We start from the raw sequence: 21,155 nt of genomic DNA on the forward strand, positions 1-21,155 counted from the left end.
AGACAGAATAGACTGACAAAGTTTTCCAAGGTATCAGGAAGCATTTCTCCTTAAGGAAACATTTAAACAGCTTTGTAAGAATGGAAGCTAGTTCTGGTTGAACTTTTTTAAGTGTTCTGGTTGAACTTTTTTAAGTGTTCTGGTTGAACTTTTTTAAGTGTTCTGGTTGAACTTTTTTAAGTGTTCTGGTTGAACTTTTTTCAAGTACTATGATTGTAATGCTGTCAGAGCCAGTTGCTTCACTGGAATCAAGGTTTTTAAGGAGTTTGGCAACATCATGCACAGATATATGGATGTCGCATAGAGTCTTAAGTCACAGGAGGTAAGCAGCTCTGATCGCAAAGGGTGCAATTTGATGCAAAGAACAAAGAGTTTGGCTTTGTCAGATGCTGACAAAATTATCTCAGATCCATTGATGATGGTTGGGTCATAGGACATGCATCAGTTCAGGATCCTGTTTGTTATTTGCTAAAACTTGTGGGAACCAAGCTGCTGCTCAGCTACTTTAGACTTGATGAACGGAGCATACGACTCTTTCGCATTCTTTATTATCCTTTGAAGAGGGTTTTGTATTGCCAGCAACTACTGCAAGAGCTCTTTCAATGGGTGCTGGCAATCCAAAAGAAATGGAAGGAAGATGTTTTTGTTTTTAGCTTTGCAGAAAATGACTGAATTTTGAAGTTTTATTATTAATAGTAAATTATACAGACTGATGTAAAAAAGCACCATGGAATCTCCTGATTGTCAAAATTAATATTCAACTTGGAGTTAAAAATATTTTTCAAACTTTAATAATTTTAACATTCAATCAGTTTTCCATTTGTAATGGAGTTTTAGAATTAATTTTTATATCCCACATCTGATTTTTTTCTCCCCAGATATGTGTGTGTGTGTGCGCACATGGTATAACAATTGGCAAACCAGGTTCTTTTAGGAGTTATTTGCACAAGTACTTTTGGAAAGGGCATAGATTTCTCTCATCCTCATTAGCAAACCTTCATTAACAGCTAGTCTAGAAGGATAAACGTAATAACAATCTTGCACCAATAGGTTCCCTTATATAATAACTACAGTTAAATGGGTTGGTATTTTGAGAGAGAAAAAAAAAAAAAGTTCACGGATAAAATTTGTCACTGGATTTCTTACTCATAACTTTAACTTGCAGCATGCATCTGGTAGGTGTCCCACAAATTTTCCAGACAGGGAGAATACAACTCGCCCTGTGAAGACATTGGGACTTCAGGAACTGCAGTTCCGTGCCCCCACTTCAAGGTTCCTCGCTCCTGTCAAACGTTCAGGCCCAAAATACGGGTACTATCCTTCAAATGTTCTAGGTCCTTGCAAATCAAACCAAAGTCAGCCAGTTTGGACCTTATGCATGATGATGACACGTCTTTTTGAAGTAGGGGGCTACTATCGGGGACATAAGTTTCAGGGACATTATGAAGGGAGATGAGCAGCTAGATATCTGTTAACACTACACTTGAACTTCTGCATGTCAGTACAGTTGGGAAAGTAGAATCCCGGAAAGGAGTTCCAAAGTCTAGCAGTTCTTGGGAAGAAACTATTAGAGTAGAAAGCTTTCTTACACATAGGTATCTCTACTGTGTGGAGGTAGGATTTAGCTGCTTGTTAGGTTTGCATAGGGATGCAACATTTCATCGATGGGACAGAGGCTGAAGCTTAGATGGCAAGATGTTCAGGATCTATTAGGTTGGCGACTCTTTTGAACCCTGGCCAGGAGTGAGAAACTAGTAGGAGATGCACCAGCCCAAATGTGACAACAGTACTCCCTACATGGGCGAATGGTGGCCTTATAGAGATACAGGATACTTTCAGGTGTAAGTAACTTTCTAGCATGGTAAAGAGAGTCCACCTCCTTCTTAGCAGAAGAAAATGTAATGCTTAAACAATAAATTTATTCATAAAAATACAGAATATTCACAAATTTTGATATTTCACTGTAACTAAGACTGAATATGTTATTTTATAATCACGTTCAATATAACTGCCTTCAAATTCACTGATAGCTGTGTCTTTTTTTTTTTTTTTTTTCATCCTCATAATCTGACTCAATATTTCCCCCATCTAAATCATTTAGCATCATATGCAACACTGCTTCAGCACTAACACGCTTGAATGGCAAACTTCCAGTTCTTAGAGATGTAGATGTTTGATGTGGGGAAATGAAAATAAATAAATAAAAACTAGACGAGTTGCTACAAAAATTATCGTAATATGACTGTAGACTTATACAGAGTTTATAATCTTTTTTTTTTTTTTTCAGTTGCATTTTCTTTTTCTTCATTTCAGCCAGTTTATTCTACAGCCTTCCTGAAGAGTTTTTCATATTTATTTACCGTTTTGAATGCTCAAATAATTTACTTCATTACATACTGAGAACCATGTTTGAATGGGAAAGCTTGAGTAATACTTTTAAAAAACGGTATCATTTACTTATTTCACCTCCATAAAAAGATGTGACACAAGGTCAAAAGGTGAGGAATGTCAAGCCAACGTTCCTAAAGGAGGAGCACTCTGACGTATTAGTATTGGTCAGGGTACCTCAAGCAGCAAGCAATAAACCTACTCCATCCGAAAGACAGAAAGCAAGGTCTGGGAAGGTGAATCTCCTAGAACTGCACAGATCCAAAGTAAGCCAATAAAGAAGCAACAACAAAAAAGCCATTTCAACAATGGCCTAGATTCTGTTGGCTTTGGGTTCCGAGAGAAAAACAAGTAAATGAAATTGTGTGATTTTCAGCTGAAGATTTTGTCTTTTTAGTTGAAAAAAAAAAAAAAAAAAAAAAAGCGTATACAGAGTGCTATCATAAAATAAGAGTGGGGAGAGTGCAATTGTACGCAATGTAATTACACACACATAAGAAAACGTCTACTTTTTGCCTTTACTCTCAAGCTTACGAAAGTGACCCAGCCCTCTGATGTTTTCTGTGACTGTTCTTGCCTTTTTAAAAATAAACCGTTCTATAAATCAACATCAGCATACGAGTGATTTGGATCCACAGACAAACAAGAACCTGCGTTTGATGACAACACTGGTGTATAAGGGTTTATACATTCGCTGTAATTGAAAGTAAAATAAGCTCGACCTCAATGGGTGACCCAATGGGTTAGTTTTTTCTTTGTTCATTGTTTTTTTTTTTTTTTTTTGCATAGTAAAATACAAATAGCATGTCGTAATCAAATCGAAAAAAATTTTTTTTGGCATTCTGACATTTTAGTAGCATTATTTTCCTTTCAACTGGAACTAACAAGAGCCGTAAAATAATAAACACAATGAAATAGCAACCAACTAAGGTCTTTCATCTGCTACTTTTTTTTCACCCTTTTTCTTTTTAAAATGTACTTTTGCCAATATTTGCTGTCTTACTTATACTTCCTATGTCATACAAAAATTGCAAAGTAATCATTTTGCCAGGCCAAAAAATATTTCCAGCTTCGCTAATAAGCAAGAAGAACTGTCGGTAGATCAGTGCAAGCAGCCTAATAGCACTTAGAGATTGCCAGATTTTGTAATTAAGGCCATTCTCGTGTTTATTGTGGCAGTGGACAAAGATCCATTCTTAATCAATTGCCTAATAGACAAAAAGAAGTGAGGTTTGGCAATGATTGTCTTTCCAGCAGTGATGATCCCCCATTGGCCAGTTGCCTTGGGAACTGTCAGCTCAATCGCCGTACAAAATCACGGATATGAATATGAAGACTTTCGTCAGGTAGAGTTATATGACAAAGAAAATGACAAACTGGTAACTAGTTTTCTAATATAAAAAACAATTTCCTTTAACAGTATAAGTTACACTAGTTTAAATTAACCTACTCTTAATAATCTTTCTCTTATATATATATATATATATTAGCAGGGCAGTGGAGAGGCATTGCCCTGTCATAAAATATGATTTTAAAAAAAAACAAAAAAAACTTGGGTGCCATCAGCCAGAAGCAAAACTGAAAGCAAAGTTTTGTAAGTGAAAAAAGAAATTAAAAAAAACAAAAAAACATTTAAATATGTGCAGTAAGATTGAGACCATTCAGACGGACACTAAAAAGCAAATGGCTTGAATAGCTACGCTCTTTATCTGCTTTGTTGGGATTTGCTTTTCTCTTCATTTTCAAAAGTTAATTTTCACAGAAACTTCCAAAACGTTTTCGACCAACAAAAATCGTTTTAAGCCAAAAAAATAAAAATCATTTCAAATTAACTAAGCCTATAAAAAATAGTGACCTGGTCAAAAAAAAAAAAAAAAAAAAAAAAAAAAAAAATCAGAATTCTCAAGCCTACAGACTCAAGAACCCCCACCCCCACCCCCACCCCACCGTCTTTGGCCGGGAGGGGGGTAGAAGCAGAAAGAAATCTAGAATAACTCATATACAAGTAAGAGTGTCAACCACCTGACATTCAGCCATAAGGGTTTGCTGGGGGAATATAATGCGACACATTGGCGCATGTAAATATCTCCAATGAATGATCTGTACAACGTTGAATATCGAATGCAGCAGCAAGTTCTGGGAACATATACAAGAAAGAAAAGTCAGAAATAAGTCATACAACATCCACTATGAGTATGCAATCTCTTATTGCTATGCACCTGGAAAACAGTCATTAAACCTGACATAGTGGTAGAATCCTTCTATCGATCCAGTAGACATCTCACTGCTGATGCAATTCTCTATCTGTATATAAGCCAGGTATGTCCAAGGATGGAGTACTGTTGCAACATCTGGGCAGGAGCTGCTAGAAAGACTTGTCCTGCCTTGATAGAGTTCAAAATAAACTTCGTAGCCTCATAAGATGTCCTTTTCTCTTTCCTGTAATCTCTATCCCACAGAAGAAATGTTGCAAGTTTGCTTTATCATTATTTTCATGGCAAGTGCTCGACTGAGCTTCAATCTATGGTCTCTACTCGCCAAACTTTCACAAGAAACACTTGTCTAGCTGAAACCACTATCAATAATTCCCCCCACTCTTTATCTGTGCCTAAACCTAAACGTAGATTCCATGAACAAAGCTTCTTTATTAGAACTGCACGCCTGTGGAATTGTCTTCCGTTTTCCTGCTTTCCAGATGACTACAATCTGATTGTCTTCAAGTCCAATTTAAACAAGTTCTTGAGCCGTTCCACTTAAGTTAACAAATTTCCATTACTAACGATTACTATATCATCCAATTGACTACTGTACACTCTTAACCCTTATCCTCGAGTGGTCTTTGGGCCTTGTTAAGTGGTGATGCATATGTATTAAAAAAAAAACAAACAAAAAAAAAACACATTCACACTACGAACATATTGACATAAACATTTCCAAGCCTTGTGATTATCTATTCAATTTCCTTTACCAAACATGAGCTTGCAGAAATGAATAACAAATTGTAAAATAACTTTTATATTCTTATAAAATTATAAATGTAAAAATGTTTTACTATTAAATTTAATTTTTCTCGATACTTCATTTACAAAACTGTTCACATATTTAGTTAGCAGTTGTGAACTGATGACCCTTCTATTGTCTAAGGTTTCATTATTTCCATTTTAATATGCATGTCCCTATATCCTTCCTTTTGCCCCATCATTACAACATAACTTTTATAAACAATTTATATTAATTGTTGCTGTGGTTCTTGGTAATACGTAAAGTCACAATCATTGTCCAAAATAGTTTTACCAAAGCCAAGGGAGCATGCAACATGTTTCAATAAATTTTTCAAAGAATCTGAAGACACCATTGAAATTTTCCCTTTTAGACCATATATCAAATTCATTTTTTTTCTTTACACAAATTTTCTTTGTTTCATAAAACAGCAATAAAATTAAATATATCAGTGAAATTGGTTTTATTAAAGTCAATTCAACTTTTACAGTTGCAGATTTTCTTCTACCCCGCTCCAAGACTTTAAATATGTTCATTTCTTATACTTGTGCCTAAATTTCTTCTTTTTTTTTTTTTTTAAATAAAACTACAAACACATCATTTGTTGTTTTATTTTCTTATGGAACTCCTGCTGATGTCAATAACAAATCGACTGTTACCATTAAATTTAAATTGACACAACTTGCAGAACTTTATTTTTTCTTTATTATTTAAAATTAACATTCATTTGTTGTGTTAAGAAATCAATTGTTACTGTTCTTATCAAGCACCATAATACGATTTTCTTAATTGGGAATGCCAAATTTGGTAATGTCCGAGATTGAATGCCAACTTTCACTTTTCTCACATAGCAATTGCCTTCTCTCGATATATTAAAAGGGTAGTTTGTTGGGAAGATGATGGACGTGTTAAGATTCATGCATAATGTGTTTGGCAGTTACATTGCTTGATTAAGTTTCACAAACCAGTACTTCAGGTTCAGGTGATGGTTACTGTGTAGACAACTAAGAGTCATTTGATCTTTCCACAACAGGTACTTTTCAGCCAGGCAATTGAGTTTTTCCCTCACACCATTATAGACTTTCCGGATACATTACTGTTGGACAGAACTTCTTTGTTGACGGATTGCTGCCTTGGCTGAATCATAGTGAGAATTGACTTTGGCTTAATTTTTATGTGGACTCTCTGGTTTGATCATTGCTAGTAACACTGCAGTGACTTCGTCAATGCAATATAATGTTAACGTTGTTGTGGTTTTGACACTATTCTCAATACCAACTTTCAAGCAACACCAGCCTTTATAAAATTTATTTTATACAAAAGTCACTATGTGTGCGTAAGTTCATTCCCTATGAACTCGGAAACAGCTTGACCAAATTTTTTAAAATTTGGCATGAAGGTACTTGATATGTCTTGGAGTTTCTTATGTAGGTTTTGTATCAGAATGCCTCCAATAAGTATCAAAAATCTATAATCGAAAAAATCCTATTAAATAAGGAAGGCAGATCAATTGAACCATGATACTTGAATTTGTACTTTAAACTTTAATTCAAGTCATTATCTCTATCTTTGCTATTATATAAACGTCATTGCGTTTATGTGCGTGCGAGTTTGTTTCCTATGGATTCCGAAAGAGCTGGGCTAATTTTTTTAAATTTCACACAGATGTACTTCATCTGTCTCTGAGTCTTCTTACATAACTTTTGTATCGGAATGCTTCCGATAAGTATTGAAAATCAATAATTGATAAAATCCAATTAAAGAAGGGAGTCATATTTACACCCAAGTAAAAACTTTTATATAGCCTAACATCAGAAGTCCATCCTAGAAGTTTTATCATCACATAAGCAGAAAGGCCCAGTGAATAAAATTAACAGTAGGTACTTTGATATGACAGGGGTGCATTTGAAAAGAATGCTTCTGTTTAGAGTATAATTGAAGCGTGATACTTGACTTTTGCATTTTAAACTTTAATTTAAGACATAATATAACATTTTTTTATAAAATCAACAGTATGTTCTCTCCAGTGCAAAGTAAACTACAATTTATTGTGGACTAAGTCACTGCAAGAAAGCACATGAAGTTTCCTGCTGTTACACCACAGTGGGTTCTTCAACAAGAGCAAGCAATCAACTGATTTGATTGAAAAAAAAAAAAAAAAAAAAAAAAAAAGGCCGGGGGGGGGGGGGTTGATTTGATCAATTTTTCAATAACGATGAAAATATGGTAGCATGGGACATATGTTGATATTTATTCAATCCCGGGCAACATCTGGCCTCCCTACGAGTAAATAAATCTATCTCTACTACTTTGTAAAAGGAACTTTGGATATGTATGTTCGTTCCCTATGGACTCGAAAACAGTTGAGCCAATTTTTATGAAATTTCACCGGAAGGTACTTTATGTGCTTGACATTGTTCTTAGATAAATTTTATAGCGGAATGCCTTCAATAAGTATTGATAATAAAAAATAATCTGATGAAAGAAGGAACAGGCGATTTTGACCAAAGTTAATGCCTTATACACTAATATCACAAGTGCATTTGAGAAGTTTTATTACCACACAGGCCAAAAAATCCATATAACATCAACAGTAAGTTCTTTGATATGACAGTTGTGCGTTCAAAATGAATGTTTCTTTCTTTTTAGAGCACAATTAAAGCATGATACTTGAATTTTACATTTCAAACTTTAATGCGAACCATTATATATAAAATAATTTTATAAAATCAATAGTAGGTTCTCTACAGTGCAATATAGACTACAATATATCGTGAATTTAGTCACTGCAAGAGGCTGGTTGGTTGGTTGGTTGTTTTTGTTTTACGGCATATCAACCCTTTTCAGGTTATTTAATGCGGAATCCAGTGATTTTGAAGAAAAAGTTTTTAACGGAATATTTTTGGGTTTTTTTTCAAGTCAGTTTCTATTTAACCCATAGTTGGGACCCTAACAGGTACTACCACTCTGGGTCAGAGTGGACCTGGGAGCAATGGCAATTAAGGAGTGGTTCCACACTCCCCAAAGCCCGCAAGCTGGGGCTCCACCATCGGATATAGTTTAAGGTCATATCCAGGACCCCACTGCAAGAGGCATATGAAGCTTCCTCCAGGTGCATCGTGACAGGTCCAAAACATGAACAGGCACTCAATCAATTTGATTGAAAAATGAGCTATTTTATTGATTTGGATGACAATAAATATATGGGAGTGTGAAACATTCAATCCCAGGCAATATCGTTTTACAATAAGAAAAAAAATGTACAGTAAAATACATTGCTTTCTCATGATTTAAATATAAAAAGGCAATTAAAAAAATTTATACTACTAAAAAGATTTTTTAGGACATAGCATAAGTTGTTTTTTTAAGTCGCTGAATATATTCTTCTTTCAATAATAATGCCCCATAAAAAAAGTTTAAATTCTCATTTAGCCGGATGTAAAAAGAAATCCTAGACACCAGCAATTGTTTAAGATATTAAATATGAGCGAAGGGCCTTTGTGGAATCATATGCACAAGAAAACAGGCTTAAATATTTTAAAGATTCTCTAAATAATCATGTATTATGTAGAGAATAAATAATGCGGAAAGTTAATGAGAAGTCTTTAAAATATTCGATAAGTGAATGAAACAAAAAATACAAACAGAAACAATTTATAATTTCAAAACCTTGTTGGAGTAATAGAGAAAACACCCAAGAATGAAAAGATTTATAATAGATGCAAGGTCAATAATCTGTAATTAAAAAGAAAGAAAAACAAAAAATAACCCCCCCTCCCTTTTATATGATTTCTCAAGAGATCATTTCAATCAGACAGAAAATTCACTGTTGGAATAAAGAGGTCAAGAGGAGATCTATAAGATAAAAAAAATAATAATGAATAACATCAGATCAAGATATGCAGTTGATTCCTCATTAAATTTCTGCTGGAGTTGAACATTGTAATCAGACAAGCAATGGCCCTACTATTACTACCACTATTACTACCACTATTACCTGTACTAATGGTAGTAGTAGTAGTAGTAGTACTAATAAGTCAATAGTAATCGTTAATACAAATCTAATCTACTTTTATTTACACCTATTCATATTTATAAATAAATTAGCATCTCCCATCTCATTACATTACAACCAAACACCAGGCAATGTAAATTTTTTTTTTTTTTTTTTTTTTTTTTTTAGACGATCCAGATTCCTTAACACTTGGATTAATAATTTCAAAATGATAATGTCAATAGCGCATAGATATTGCTGATGCTCACTTGTGGACACCAATTAAGTTAAGGGTGGAAATAAAAACAAAAAAAACTGTCTTTTGGATTCATTCTCCTTAACTTAAGCATCTTTCTTATTTCTTTCATCCATTTGTAGCAATTTATAATTATATCCGTTTGTCTTTAATGAGTTGTACGATCGTACAATGGCCCCATCACCATAATAAAACATGTGTAAGGCATTTTTATGGAAAAATATAGGTATTAGCCTCTAAGAAAAATGATTTAAGTATAAAAAAATAAATAAAAAAATCATGATTATAAACAGAGTCTATTTTTTAGAATATTACTCATGAGTATCTATACTCCTGTAATTTTTTTGTGTGTGTATTGATATTCATATTAATAACTCATTTTCTATTTATGTAAAAAGAAAAAAAAATACAACTTTGCTATATATGGGTCATGAAATTGCATTCATCTGCAAAAGATTTAGCTAATTTGCATATTATTTTAAGCATTAATTTTACTTAATTTCATGTTAGTTTTTTTTTTCGGTTTTCTTATGAGATGATCATCTTTAGTTAACTATTACATGCAATTATATTCATGAAGATATTCTACATGATTCATACTTGCATAATATTTGCATAAAAAGGTTATAGTAAACACAAACTTTTTTCTATATATATATTTATGTATTGTATATATATTTGTTTAAAAAATTTTGCCTATAAAACTCCTCTATCAGTTTTTAGTGTACTGACAAACTTTATATACAGGATATTCGAACCCATGCAAAATTTTATATTCAAGTTTTAGCCGGGGAAAATCTATGCAAAAATGTGAAAATTATATAGAATTTGCCAGGTAAAGGTCGAACGACGGCATTACGAACATGCATGCGTAACGTAATAGCTATTGGTACATGTTTTAATTTTTAGCTTTGCAGCAAACATGTCTTCATAGGACATAGTATTAACGTCAAAGGAAAAAGTAAATCGTAAGCTAAACGTTTTGGTTTTGATTCTTGGTGGTGGCACACAAGTCATTTTTTTTTTTAACTTTTAAATCATTACTATATATTGGCTCCAATACAATATAATCTGCATTAATCAAAATATCATATTAAATGTATTTAACAACTGGGCAATGCAAGCGCCTGCTAGTATATATAATTATTTTTTTACTATAATAATTAAATACCTACAGACACTAGTGTTTCATCCTTTCGGGATTCTTCAGTGCAGGGTGTCACGATTAACACCAGCCGAACGATTCGAACCCTGCGACACGAGACATCTCTGGCTCGATTAGCGGAGACCGTATCCATTCAGCTACCATTAACCGTGTGAAATAGCGTTGAATTTTAAACATTTTAATTTAAATGTTCATTACGTCAGTCAGACAGTGATCTAATCGTTATACGATGATCTATGCATATATATATATATATATATATATATAATATAAAGCTGAACATCTGTGTGTGAGGGTGTCTGGTCACGAATAGGCTCCTATATGGTTGACTATTATAGGAAACTGATCACATATAATGATAGAAGATGATAGAAAATTAAAAAAAAAAAAACGTTTACAAGTGTTTTTGATATAGATGTACATAATACCTTGATAAGTATATTTTAACTTAAATAGGGATGGTATAATAACATTGTGGAATCTGTGTTCACGCCTGGCCTCCATGGAATGGAAATAGGCACAAACTTTAATAAAGACTTTTCATATCTATCTGCGTAAGTATACTTTGATAATTATGTTTCAGTTTGAAGAAATATGGTATAATAAAATTATTGGGGGTTTCGTTCGCACCTAACCTTCATAGAATGGAAATATGTCAAAGGTTAACAAGATTTTTTTAATATAGATTCCACAGAATATTGTGATAAATGTTTCAGTGTGAACAGGTATGGTATAATAAATTATGGGGTTTATCTATTTTATTTTTACTTTCATCATATTTTGCTTTAGTTTTGATACCCCCAAATTCGAAGCTATCTCTTTACAACTCTTCCTTTTCATAACCTATCATACTTTCATAAATCAGAGTCCATTTTCTGTAGGCTGTTTTTGAACCCAGTCAACGACAGATACTTTTGCTAATATATAATATGTATATATATATATATATATATATATACCTACTGTCAATTTACAAGTAGGTAAAGTGTGAAGAGTAGAAAGAATTAATAGTTAAGAAAAAATAAAAAAAGTATTAAGCAAATCTCCATCTCATCATTATTATCATTATTTGTATTAGCAGTATCATTCGGTTGACTTTTAAATTATTTCATTGTATAAACTGCATTGGAAATTAACATTTTGTAAACTGCTACCACAACAAAGGAATAATCGCAGGCCAACAACCCTAATGGTATTGGCACCTTAAAATAAGCAGAAATCTTGTTTATACTTTTACAAATTATGAAATTTAATTATTTTATGCTTCAATATTTATACTTTCAATATGACCAAAAATGGTGCTTGAACATGATCTATCTTAATATCTGATGTATAAATTGTATGTACAAATCTATCTCGGCACCTGATGGGTACATCTATCTCGGCACCTGATGGGTAAACTTAATATGTAGTTACAGTATATTGTTTATTCAATTATACATGCAATATTTTTGTTACTACAGTTTTTCAAGTGTTGCAAAACTTTAAGTAACAAGTTTTATTGCTTATATAATTATATAAAAAAGTGTAAATAATCTGCTATTCTGTTCGACATCTATCTTCATGTAAGGTACCCAATAGCAAGTACATCATTATTTATGTTGCCAACATTTTAGATGGCATCTTCATATATTTTTGCAGTGATTTTTTTTTTTTTTTTTTGCAGCAGAGATACACTAGTATTATTTATTGCAACATTATATATAATATAAAAAATTCTCCAATTATAAAATTGCATTATTATGAATCTTTCGGATTAAATTAAGCTAAAAGAAGAAGAGAAGTAATCAAATTAAATTTGTATAATTGATCAATTGCTCAAGGGATAAAAGTGAAAAAAATAAGAATTGTAAAAAGGGTGACAGGCTATATTATTGATTTACTTATCAAATATGGTTATCTTTGATCTTTGATACCAGCTTGCATATTTCCCAGGTTTAATTGTTGCTTGCCAAGAGGCAGAAGATGCTTTTAAAAGGCTCTTCTATTTAATGAACATTGAAGATAACCAGATTAAATACAAAGACATTAAAAACGTTTTAATACAAAAATGGCTTGCAGATAAGCAACATTAGACAAACACAGGTGAATATACTTTCATAAGTAAAAAGAGAAAACTAGAACAAAAATATAAAACAAAATGCATAGAATGGAAATAAAACCAAGTCTAGAAATATTTATTAAACAATCGTTTTTTTGTTGTTGTTAGATGAAAATAATTTAAACTTTCAAGTGAATTATGTCAAGAACAATTTCTTTTTTTTTCATAAAATTCAAATTAAAAAATCCAATTCAAACAATTTAATAATTTAGGTTAAGATGTGGGTGGCATTAATTTAGACCATTGTCAACAAGGTCCACGATGAAGCAAGGAGCATTGGTCTATATCAATCCCAATAAAACTTAAAACATGCTCTCTGGGACACATCAGCCATCTTAAAACGTTTTTATCAACCAAAAAGAAATTGTTATATTTGACAACTTCACCTATTTAAGAAACTCCATAAACAAAGGCAATATGGGCTGGGAGTCGCAGTGCAGCATATGTAAAGCCTTAGCAGCATTTAATCAGCTCTGCAATATGTTGGGAAACAAAAAAAATTATCCTCAGATCTAAATTAAGATTTTAGAACAACAGCTTGTCTGCACTGTAATATGGAAGAGAAACTTGGCATCTCAAGAAAAGAAATTAGATGCATTTGAAGCCAAGTTCCTTAGAAAGATTCTGGGTATCAAATGGAATGATCGAATTACCAACAAAGAAATCAGAGATTGCATAAACCAATAGGTAATATCATTAATAATCTTCAAACAATGTCTAGACTGGTTTGGACATACCCTAAAATTGGCCCAAGAGAGAAGTGTCAACTAAGTGTTTTAATGGACTCCTGATAGAAAAAGAAGAGAAAGACTAAAAATAAACTGAAAGCAGACAATCAAGGGATATTTAATTGCAACAAGAAGAAACTGAAGGATGAGGGATGCTATGGATCTGCCTTCATATCGAAAATGATGGTATGTTTCAATTGCCTCATGCATCACAAGATATCTTGTTCCTAAGTTTATAATTTAATTTGTTTTAAATTGATATTTAATAGACTTTGAATTATTTTATTAAAACTGTGAATGAACGTTTGTTTCCCTAAAGTTTTGTTTCCTACTGAGTTATATTTTAAGAAATTGTTTTAACTGTTTTAATTAGCCTTAATTTGTAATTAATTAAACATGTCACCCATTTTTCTCTTTGCTATGTATTTCTTTCACTATTTTTATTCAATCACTCTTTAATATTTCTTTTTGTCTAAACATTTAGTGATTCTTTCTTTTTTTTTTTATCAGTATTGCCATTTAATTTATATAATTTATATAAATTAAATGGCAAAATAATAAGTTTCTTTACTTCTATGTTTTCCATAAAGATAATACAGAAAAACTGACTCATGCAACAGGTCATGATATGGCTAGTGTGTGTATGTGTTACTGCATCAACCATCATCAGAACGATACTTATCGGAGTTCAGTCTGATACACTTCTGATTGGTAATAGTATGAAACTACAGTAAAGTGTTAAGATAAGTATATTTTCTTATTTATTACTGATATAGCTCTATCCAATAGGATATTGTTTAAGATTTGCTGTTTTAATCCGGTTTTAGTTCTGTTTAAATTGGTGATTTTCTTATATTTATCTATAATATACATCTCACTTGTCTGTTTAAATGTATGTATGTCTTCCTAAAACTTTTGACAGAGGTGACGGATTTTCATGAGATCGGTATCATTTTGAAGTTTGACCCTTCGAACGACAAATATTGAAAAATTGGCTAAAAACATTAATTCCTTCACCCTCAACTGGGCACCTTTCTACAGAGAGGGGGGTCGCTTTTTTCACCAATATTTTCGAAAGTTATCCCCTCTTTTCAATTAACAAGCCTTAATTTAAACATTCGCCATTTCCGGTTTGGCGATTGACGCAACAGCAAAGACGTCACCTTTTTTTTCCACATTCTTTTCCTCCTTTGCAGTACGGGTTCAAGCTTGCCTGCCTACTACCCCCCCCCTTTTTTTATTTATTGCTTAACACACACCTCCAAAACACCCGGGCAATGCAGGGCACCCAAGCTACTTCTCTTATAAAATATATAATATAAAATTCTCCTAAAACAAAAACCTACCCTTAATTTTTTTATAAAATATATGACAAAATTTTAGATTTCTTAAATTTAAATACAATTTTAAATCTATTAGAGCTTAATACCAATAAATTAATAAATTAAATATTTTATAAGATTATAACTTTAGTCGTGTTAACTATTTTTTATACAGTGCCCACTAGAGCAACAGGTGATTGTTTTGTAGTATGTTTTAATCAAACAGATGGTATAGGTTCTGACTGATTCACAGGATTCCAAAAATTTAAACTCAGATTCATTATTCTTGATTCTTTGGAAATTAAAAAAATTAAACTCCTATCTTTCAAAACCTCAGAGTCACAGAAAAAACAAACAAAAAAAAAAATAGTAAAAAAGAAAACTTTAAATTAGTGATGATTATCTTTAAAAGTAATTCACAGCCTTGAAAAACATGCCAGTCTTTTTAAAAATCAAAGTGCTTATAAATATTATATAATATTAATTACCCGGAATTCATTGGTTACACATGTTAGAATTAATTGGAATTAATTTGAACTTTCTATAGCAAGTGCTCGTCCGAACTCCAATCTCTGGTCTCCCCTCGCCAATTTTTCACGAAAAACACTCATCTAGCTGAAACCACTGTCACAAATTTTCCCCACTCTTTATCTGTGCCTAAATCAAAACATAGATTCCATGAACAAAGCTTCTTTTTTAGAAGTGTACACCTGTGGAATTCTCTTCTGTTTGCCTGTTTCCCACCTGACTACAATGTGGATGTCTTCAAGTCCAACATAAACAAATTCCTGATAAATCGCCCCCTTAAGTAAGACACTTTATCAAATCTCCAATACTAACGATTACTACGATACTATCTCATTGATTACTGTACACGCAATAACCCTTATTCCCGAGTGGTTTCTGGGCCTTGATAAGTGGTGACCTCCATGTAAAAAAAAAAAAAAAAAAAAAGATTAAAAGTACAAAAAAAAAAAAAAAAAAAATGTGTAAGTCAGTTATAGACAAGACAAATCCAATGTTATCACAAAATTTGTATCGTTTGGGCTACTGTTCTTATCTTGGATGTCATTCTCACAATGTTTCGACTGATGGTACCTCCAACCTTCTTTAGCTGTTTTATCATAGTCAGGAATCTGTAATAAATTTTGAACATACCCTTTACTTAATCTACAAAGTCTCATTCAATCTGACATTACTGGGTAGAAGTCTTAATTCATAATTGTCTTCTTAGTATTTATTGTCCGCACTGAGGATCGAAGATCCACTTAGAACAGATTATACTTAGTATTTATATCCATGGCGCCACAGTTTCTTTGAAATTCCATACAGATTCCCAAGTTTGACAAGATGCACCTGAATAAAGAATGAGATTACGTTGGCCAAAACATTGTTAGAATAAAGTCTGAATAATCTTAACAGTCATCTATGAACACACAAACCATACACTGGATGAGCTACAATGGTAGTACTCGATATATACAAAGCATTTGACAAGGTTTATGTACGAAGATTTTCAAAAACAATTTGTACAATACTACTGCATGAATATTTAATACAATCAGATCCTCTAAACTACATGGCATCAATACAGGTGAAATCCAGATATCAATTCTTAGACTTTTATTATTCCTGATTTTCATAAACGACTTCCCTTAAGCAATTGCATCCGAGATGAGTATATTTGCTGATCACACCAGGTTCTATTTGTAGTGGAAGAAGGAGGACAGAAATAGACAATGACATTTAATGCTACCACAACAAAAGATCTTTTCCTTTAGCAATTAAAGAAACTTTAAGAACCACTAATTAGCATACTTCTCAAGTTGAACATTCCAACTCCTCGGCCTTTCATTCACAAGTAACATGAACTGGCATACACGCCTGCTGAAAATAAAGTGGACTCCCTTTACCATACTAGAAAACTTCTTACACCTGTCAGTATCCTATATCTCTACAAAGTCACCATTCATCCATGCATGGTGTATTGTTGCAACATTTGGGCTGGTGCACTAACCACTAGTCTCTCCCTTTTGGGTAGGGCCCAAAAAAAGAGCCTCTAACCTAATAGGTTCCATACTGTTTACCAAGCTCCAGCCTCTGTCACAACATTGCATTCCTGTGTTTGTTTTACAAGTACTTCAAGAGAATTTGCTCCAACAAACCTGCTGCACTCAGGCTCCCTCAGCATAAATACCCCTGACCAACCTGATAAGCAACAAAATACAAAAATGTAGAGGTTATAGCAAGTGCTTGTTTGATCTCCAATCTATAGTCTCTCCTTGCCGGACTTTCACAAAAAGCAAAACACTTGACTAGCTACAACCACTATCAATAATTTCTCTCATTCTATCTGTGCCTAAATCTAAACAGATTCCATGAACAATGCTTCTTTCCTAGAACTGCTCACCTGTGGAACCGGCTGACTACAATATCATAGCCTTCAAATCCAATGTAAACAAATTCTTGTTGAACCGTCCCCTTAAATAATCCAAATTCCGCCCTATTTACATTATTAAACGATTACTACACTACAACCTTACATTAACTGTTATCCTCTAATGGCCTTTAGACCTAAAAGTCCAAAATCCAACAAAATAACTTTATGTTAGATATATAAACTATTATTAGAAAATTTAAGTCACAATCAACCCATTTAATATTTCATGAGTTCAAGTACAGCATTGAGGCTATAGACTCCACAGACCTGGTTGGTATCCATTAGAGCATTCATGCCTATATTATTATTATTATTATTATTAGTTTGTTATTCTTTTGGAGAATCTCAATATTAACTCTTCTGAATTCAATGTTTCAGAAGAAAAATAAAAATTTTTGCAGAGACATGTTTAAAAATAGTAATTTCCAGATCAAATTCTGTTAAATATTGCATCTGATAGTTTCCCAAAACTGCCTTCTTAATTACGTTGAAACCACCATTATTTTAAAACTCATCTCATTCTAATTAGGATTGGTGTTCCTTGATAGAAGCGCTGGTTGAATTTGAATAAAATAAATACGTATTAAGATACGTTTGAAGCTAAAACAATGCATTATTACAAAATAAACATTTATTTTGTTTGAAATTTATAAATATATTTCGAAGACTATGCTCCAACAACAACGTGGCAAAAAAAACAAAAAACAAAAAAAAAACATACTGATGATGAAGTGTATCTTCGAAACATTTATAAATTTCAAACAAAATAAATATCTGTCTATTTTGTAATAATGCATTGTTTTGGCTTCAAACGTATCTAATACGTATTCATTTTATTCATCTAATTCTATCTTAAAATGTGCTACACTGTTGCTGTACTTTATTTAATCTGACAATTTATTTCCAAAAATATATTACTCTACAGGTAAAAAAATAAAAACTTCAATTGATTTCTATTTTTTTTCTTTTCTGTTTTTTGAAAAATGCGTACAAGAAACATGGACAACAAAATAGAAGTTAAAGTTAAGCGTGTGTAACATCTTTCTTTGAAAACGTTGATCTATATACACATCTAAGAACATATTTTTAGGATAAAAATCTAGAGAATATCCATCGGGTTTATATAATAATGCTCATTAATAAATAGTTATTTATATTAATATTTTTATTCATATGAACATGTACAAGCTTTGTTTTGATCTTTAGTTATTGATAACTAAGGCAAAAAGACTGTCTTTTCATTTAGGTGTTCATATTGAAAAATGATATGAACACCTAAATGGAAAAACAGACTTTTCCCCTGGGGTTATTAATAGAACTAGGACAACAGCATATTCTTTTCTTGAGTGTGTATCCATTGATATCTTATATGCTTTTATATAGAGTGACGTGGTTTTCTGTTGATTAACTGTGTCTGTGTCAGATATATACTCGAAAGTCAAAACAATAAAAAAGAATATGCTGTTGTCATAGCCCTAGTTATTAATAACTACAGATTGAAACACTGTCATGTCAGTGTAGCAAAGCTTGTACATATCAGCGTGCATGTGTGTGTGTGTGTGTCTCTCTCACCTTTCTCTGACAACAGGAAAAACTTGTTTAAGAATTACATTAAAAAATAAATACAGTCCCCAAGTGTTGATTTCTTTGATTAATTCTGTTAAGTTCTCACATTCTTTGAGCAATTTGTCTAACAAAGGCGATCGAAATGCTGTTTTCTGGGTCGGAATCAATCCATGTCACACTTATTTGTTGACTGATTTGACTTTATAGTTGTATATTTTTCTTTTTTTAGTTCTTTACATCAAATGGCTTCAAAAAAAAAAAAAAAAAAATTTTAAATACAGAGAAAAAAATGTGCCTATATTTTGACAGAGACAATACTGAAAAAGAATATATCAGCTTTGTGGGTGTGCTTTGTGTAGTCTTTGTCTTTTAGTTGAACACAGACAACTTTCCATTATACAACAGAAAATTAAAAAAGATTAATAAGAATATTAAATTCTTATGAAGAAAGCAGAGATATACGTACTCAATATGTCGATATCCATAACCGATGAGCAAGAAGACAGCAAGAATAAATATGATCAAAAAACTCGTCCAGTGAAGCACCGATTTCACATTCCTGTGATTGAAACAATAAAGCTGCTCTGTGAACTTTCGAGAGCGCTGAGCCTCTTCTGCTAATTGCACCTCGGCCAGTAGTTCTTCATACAAGGTGAGCAGGGCATGTTTAGTGGTGTTACCCACCAACTCCTCTAGAGGTTTGGGACCCTCTTCAAAATGGTTAGGGCCCTCCTCGGATGGAGGATGGGGCTCATGGCACGTCATGGCACATCTATAAAATAAAAAAAAAAACATACAAAAGATGTACAAAAGAAAAAAAAATATATATATATATATATATATATATATATATATATATATATATATATATATATATAAAACAAAAATTAACATTTTATAGCATGATAAAATCTATGTCTAAGATGTTCTTGACTCACTGGAGTTCTGGTTTCAGGTCTAGCCACACTATGTTGCTATGGATAACGGTTTTATATAACTATAATTTTAAATGAATAGTAATTTTTATACCTACAAACACTGAAGTTTCCTGTTTATGCAATAATCAGTGTGGGAAGTGATGATTACTGTTGGTCAGTAGATTTGAACCAGTTCACAAAGCCACCCTTGACTTTATAAGCTAGTGTCTTTCCTCCAGGCCATCAATAACTAACAAATGAATAGAAGGAAATTAAGTACTTATGATCGCCATGTTGGTGGGCGTTCAGAGTAGGTAGTTCAAGTATTCAACAACAGGAAGTTGGAATAATGCATTATTACAAAAGTTGACTGTTTTAAATTCCCTAAATAAGGCTCAACTTTTAATTTCGTAAAGGAACTTTATAACTATAATAGTTTTAAATGAATATTAATTTTTATACCTACAGACACTAGTGTTTTATGCTTATACAATCACCAGTGTGTGTATATATATATATAAAAATAAAATATAAAAGAAAATATGTATCATATGTTTGAAAGCCAAATCACAACACAGAAAATAAACAAATTTTTACTTTGAAATTATTTGTTTATGATTTGGTATTCAAACACATATACATATTTTGTTATTCAAATTAAATCAATGCTCCCATAACTGAACTCAAACCACTTAAATCTTGCGTAGCCAAACACCGTTCCCTCATTTCAAAATACAACCACTGAGAGACTTTTTTCTTTTTTTTTTCTCCATCTTAACAACATGGTAAGAAAGAAAAACAAAACAAAAACAAAATTCTGAAGATGGAGATGCTCAGAAATATATAAATTATAAATTTCAAACCAGTAAAATATTTATTTTCTGCGTTGTGATTTGTCTTTCAAATGTATATGATACATACTTTCTTTTATTCAAATTAAATCAACACTCCAATAACGGAACTCAAACCACACACACACTTGCAGGGAGACTTGATGTTGCTCAGGCTTGAATGAGAATTCCAATACTTTTATTAGCATTGAGATTGGTGAAATTACCCATTTTTCAATCCAATCGACTGATTACCTGCTCTAGTTGAGGATCGATTCATCACGGTACATTGGGAGAAAGCTTCACATGCCTCCCCACAGTGATTAGTCCACAATACATTGTAGTCTACATTGCACTGAAGTTATAGTTGACTTTATAAAATTATTTTTATATAATGGTTTGAATTACAGTTTAAATTGCAAAAGTCAAGTATCATGGTTCAATTGTA

At 32.3% G+C, this 21,155-nt stretch overlaps 1 protein-coding gene across 1 annotated transcript in view; it reads right to left on the bottom strand.

The window, feature by feature from the left end:
• LOC145297659 (transmembrane protein 94-like) overlaps positions 1-21,155 on the bottom strand; it is a 222,808-nt gene that overhangs the window by 112,733 nt on the left and 88,920 nt on the right. Inside the window, exon 2 of the mRNA XM_080143827.1 lies at positions 19,427-19,732. Within this exon, the coding sequence (XP_079999953.1) occupies positions 19,427-19,725 (299 nt within the window). The 5' untranslated portion in view covers positions 19,726-19,732. The remainder of the gene's footprint in view (positions 1-19,426; positions 19,733-21,155) is intronic.

This window comes from Euprymna scolopes, chromosome 18 (assembly GCF_053919585.1).
Source record: "Euprymna scolopes isolate OS-2025 chromosome 18, ASM5391958v1, whole genome shotgun sequence".
Lineage (NCBI taxonomy): Eukaryota > Metazoa > Mollusca > Cephalopoda > Sepiida > Sepiolidae > Euprymna > Euprymna scolopes.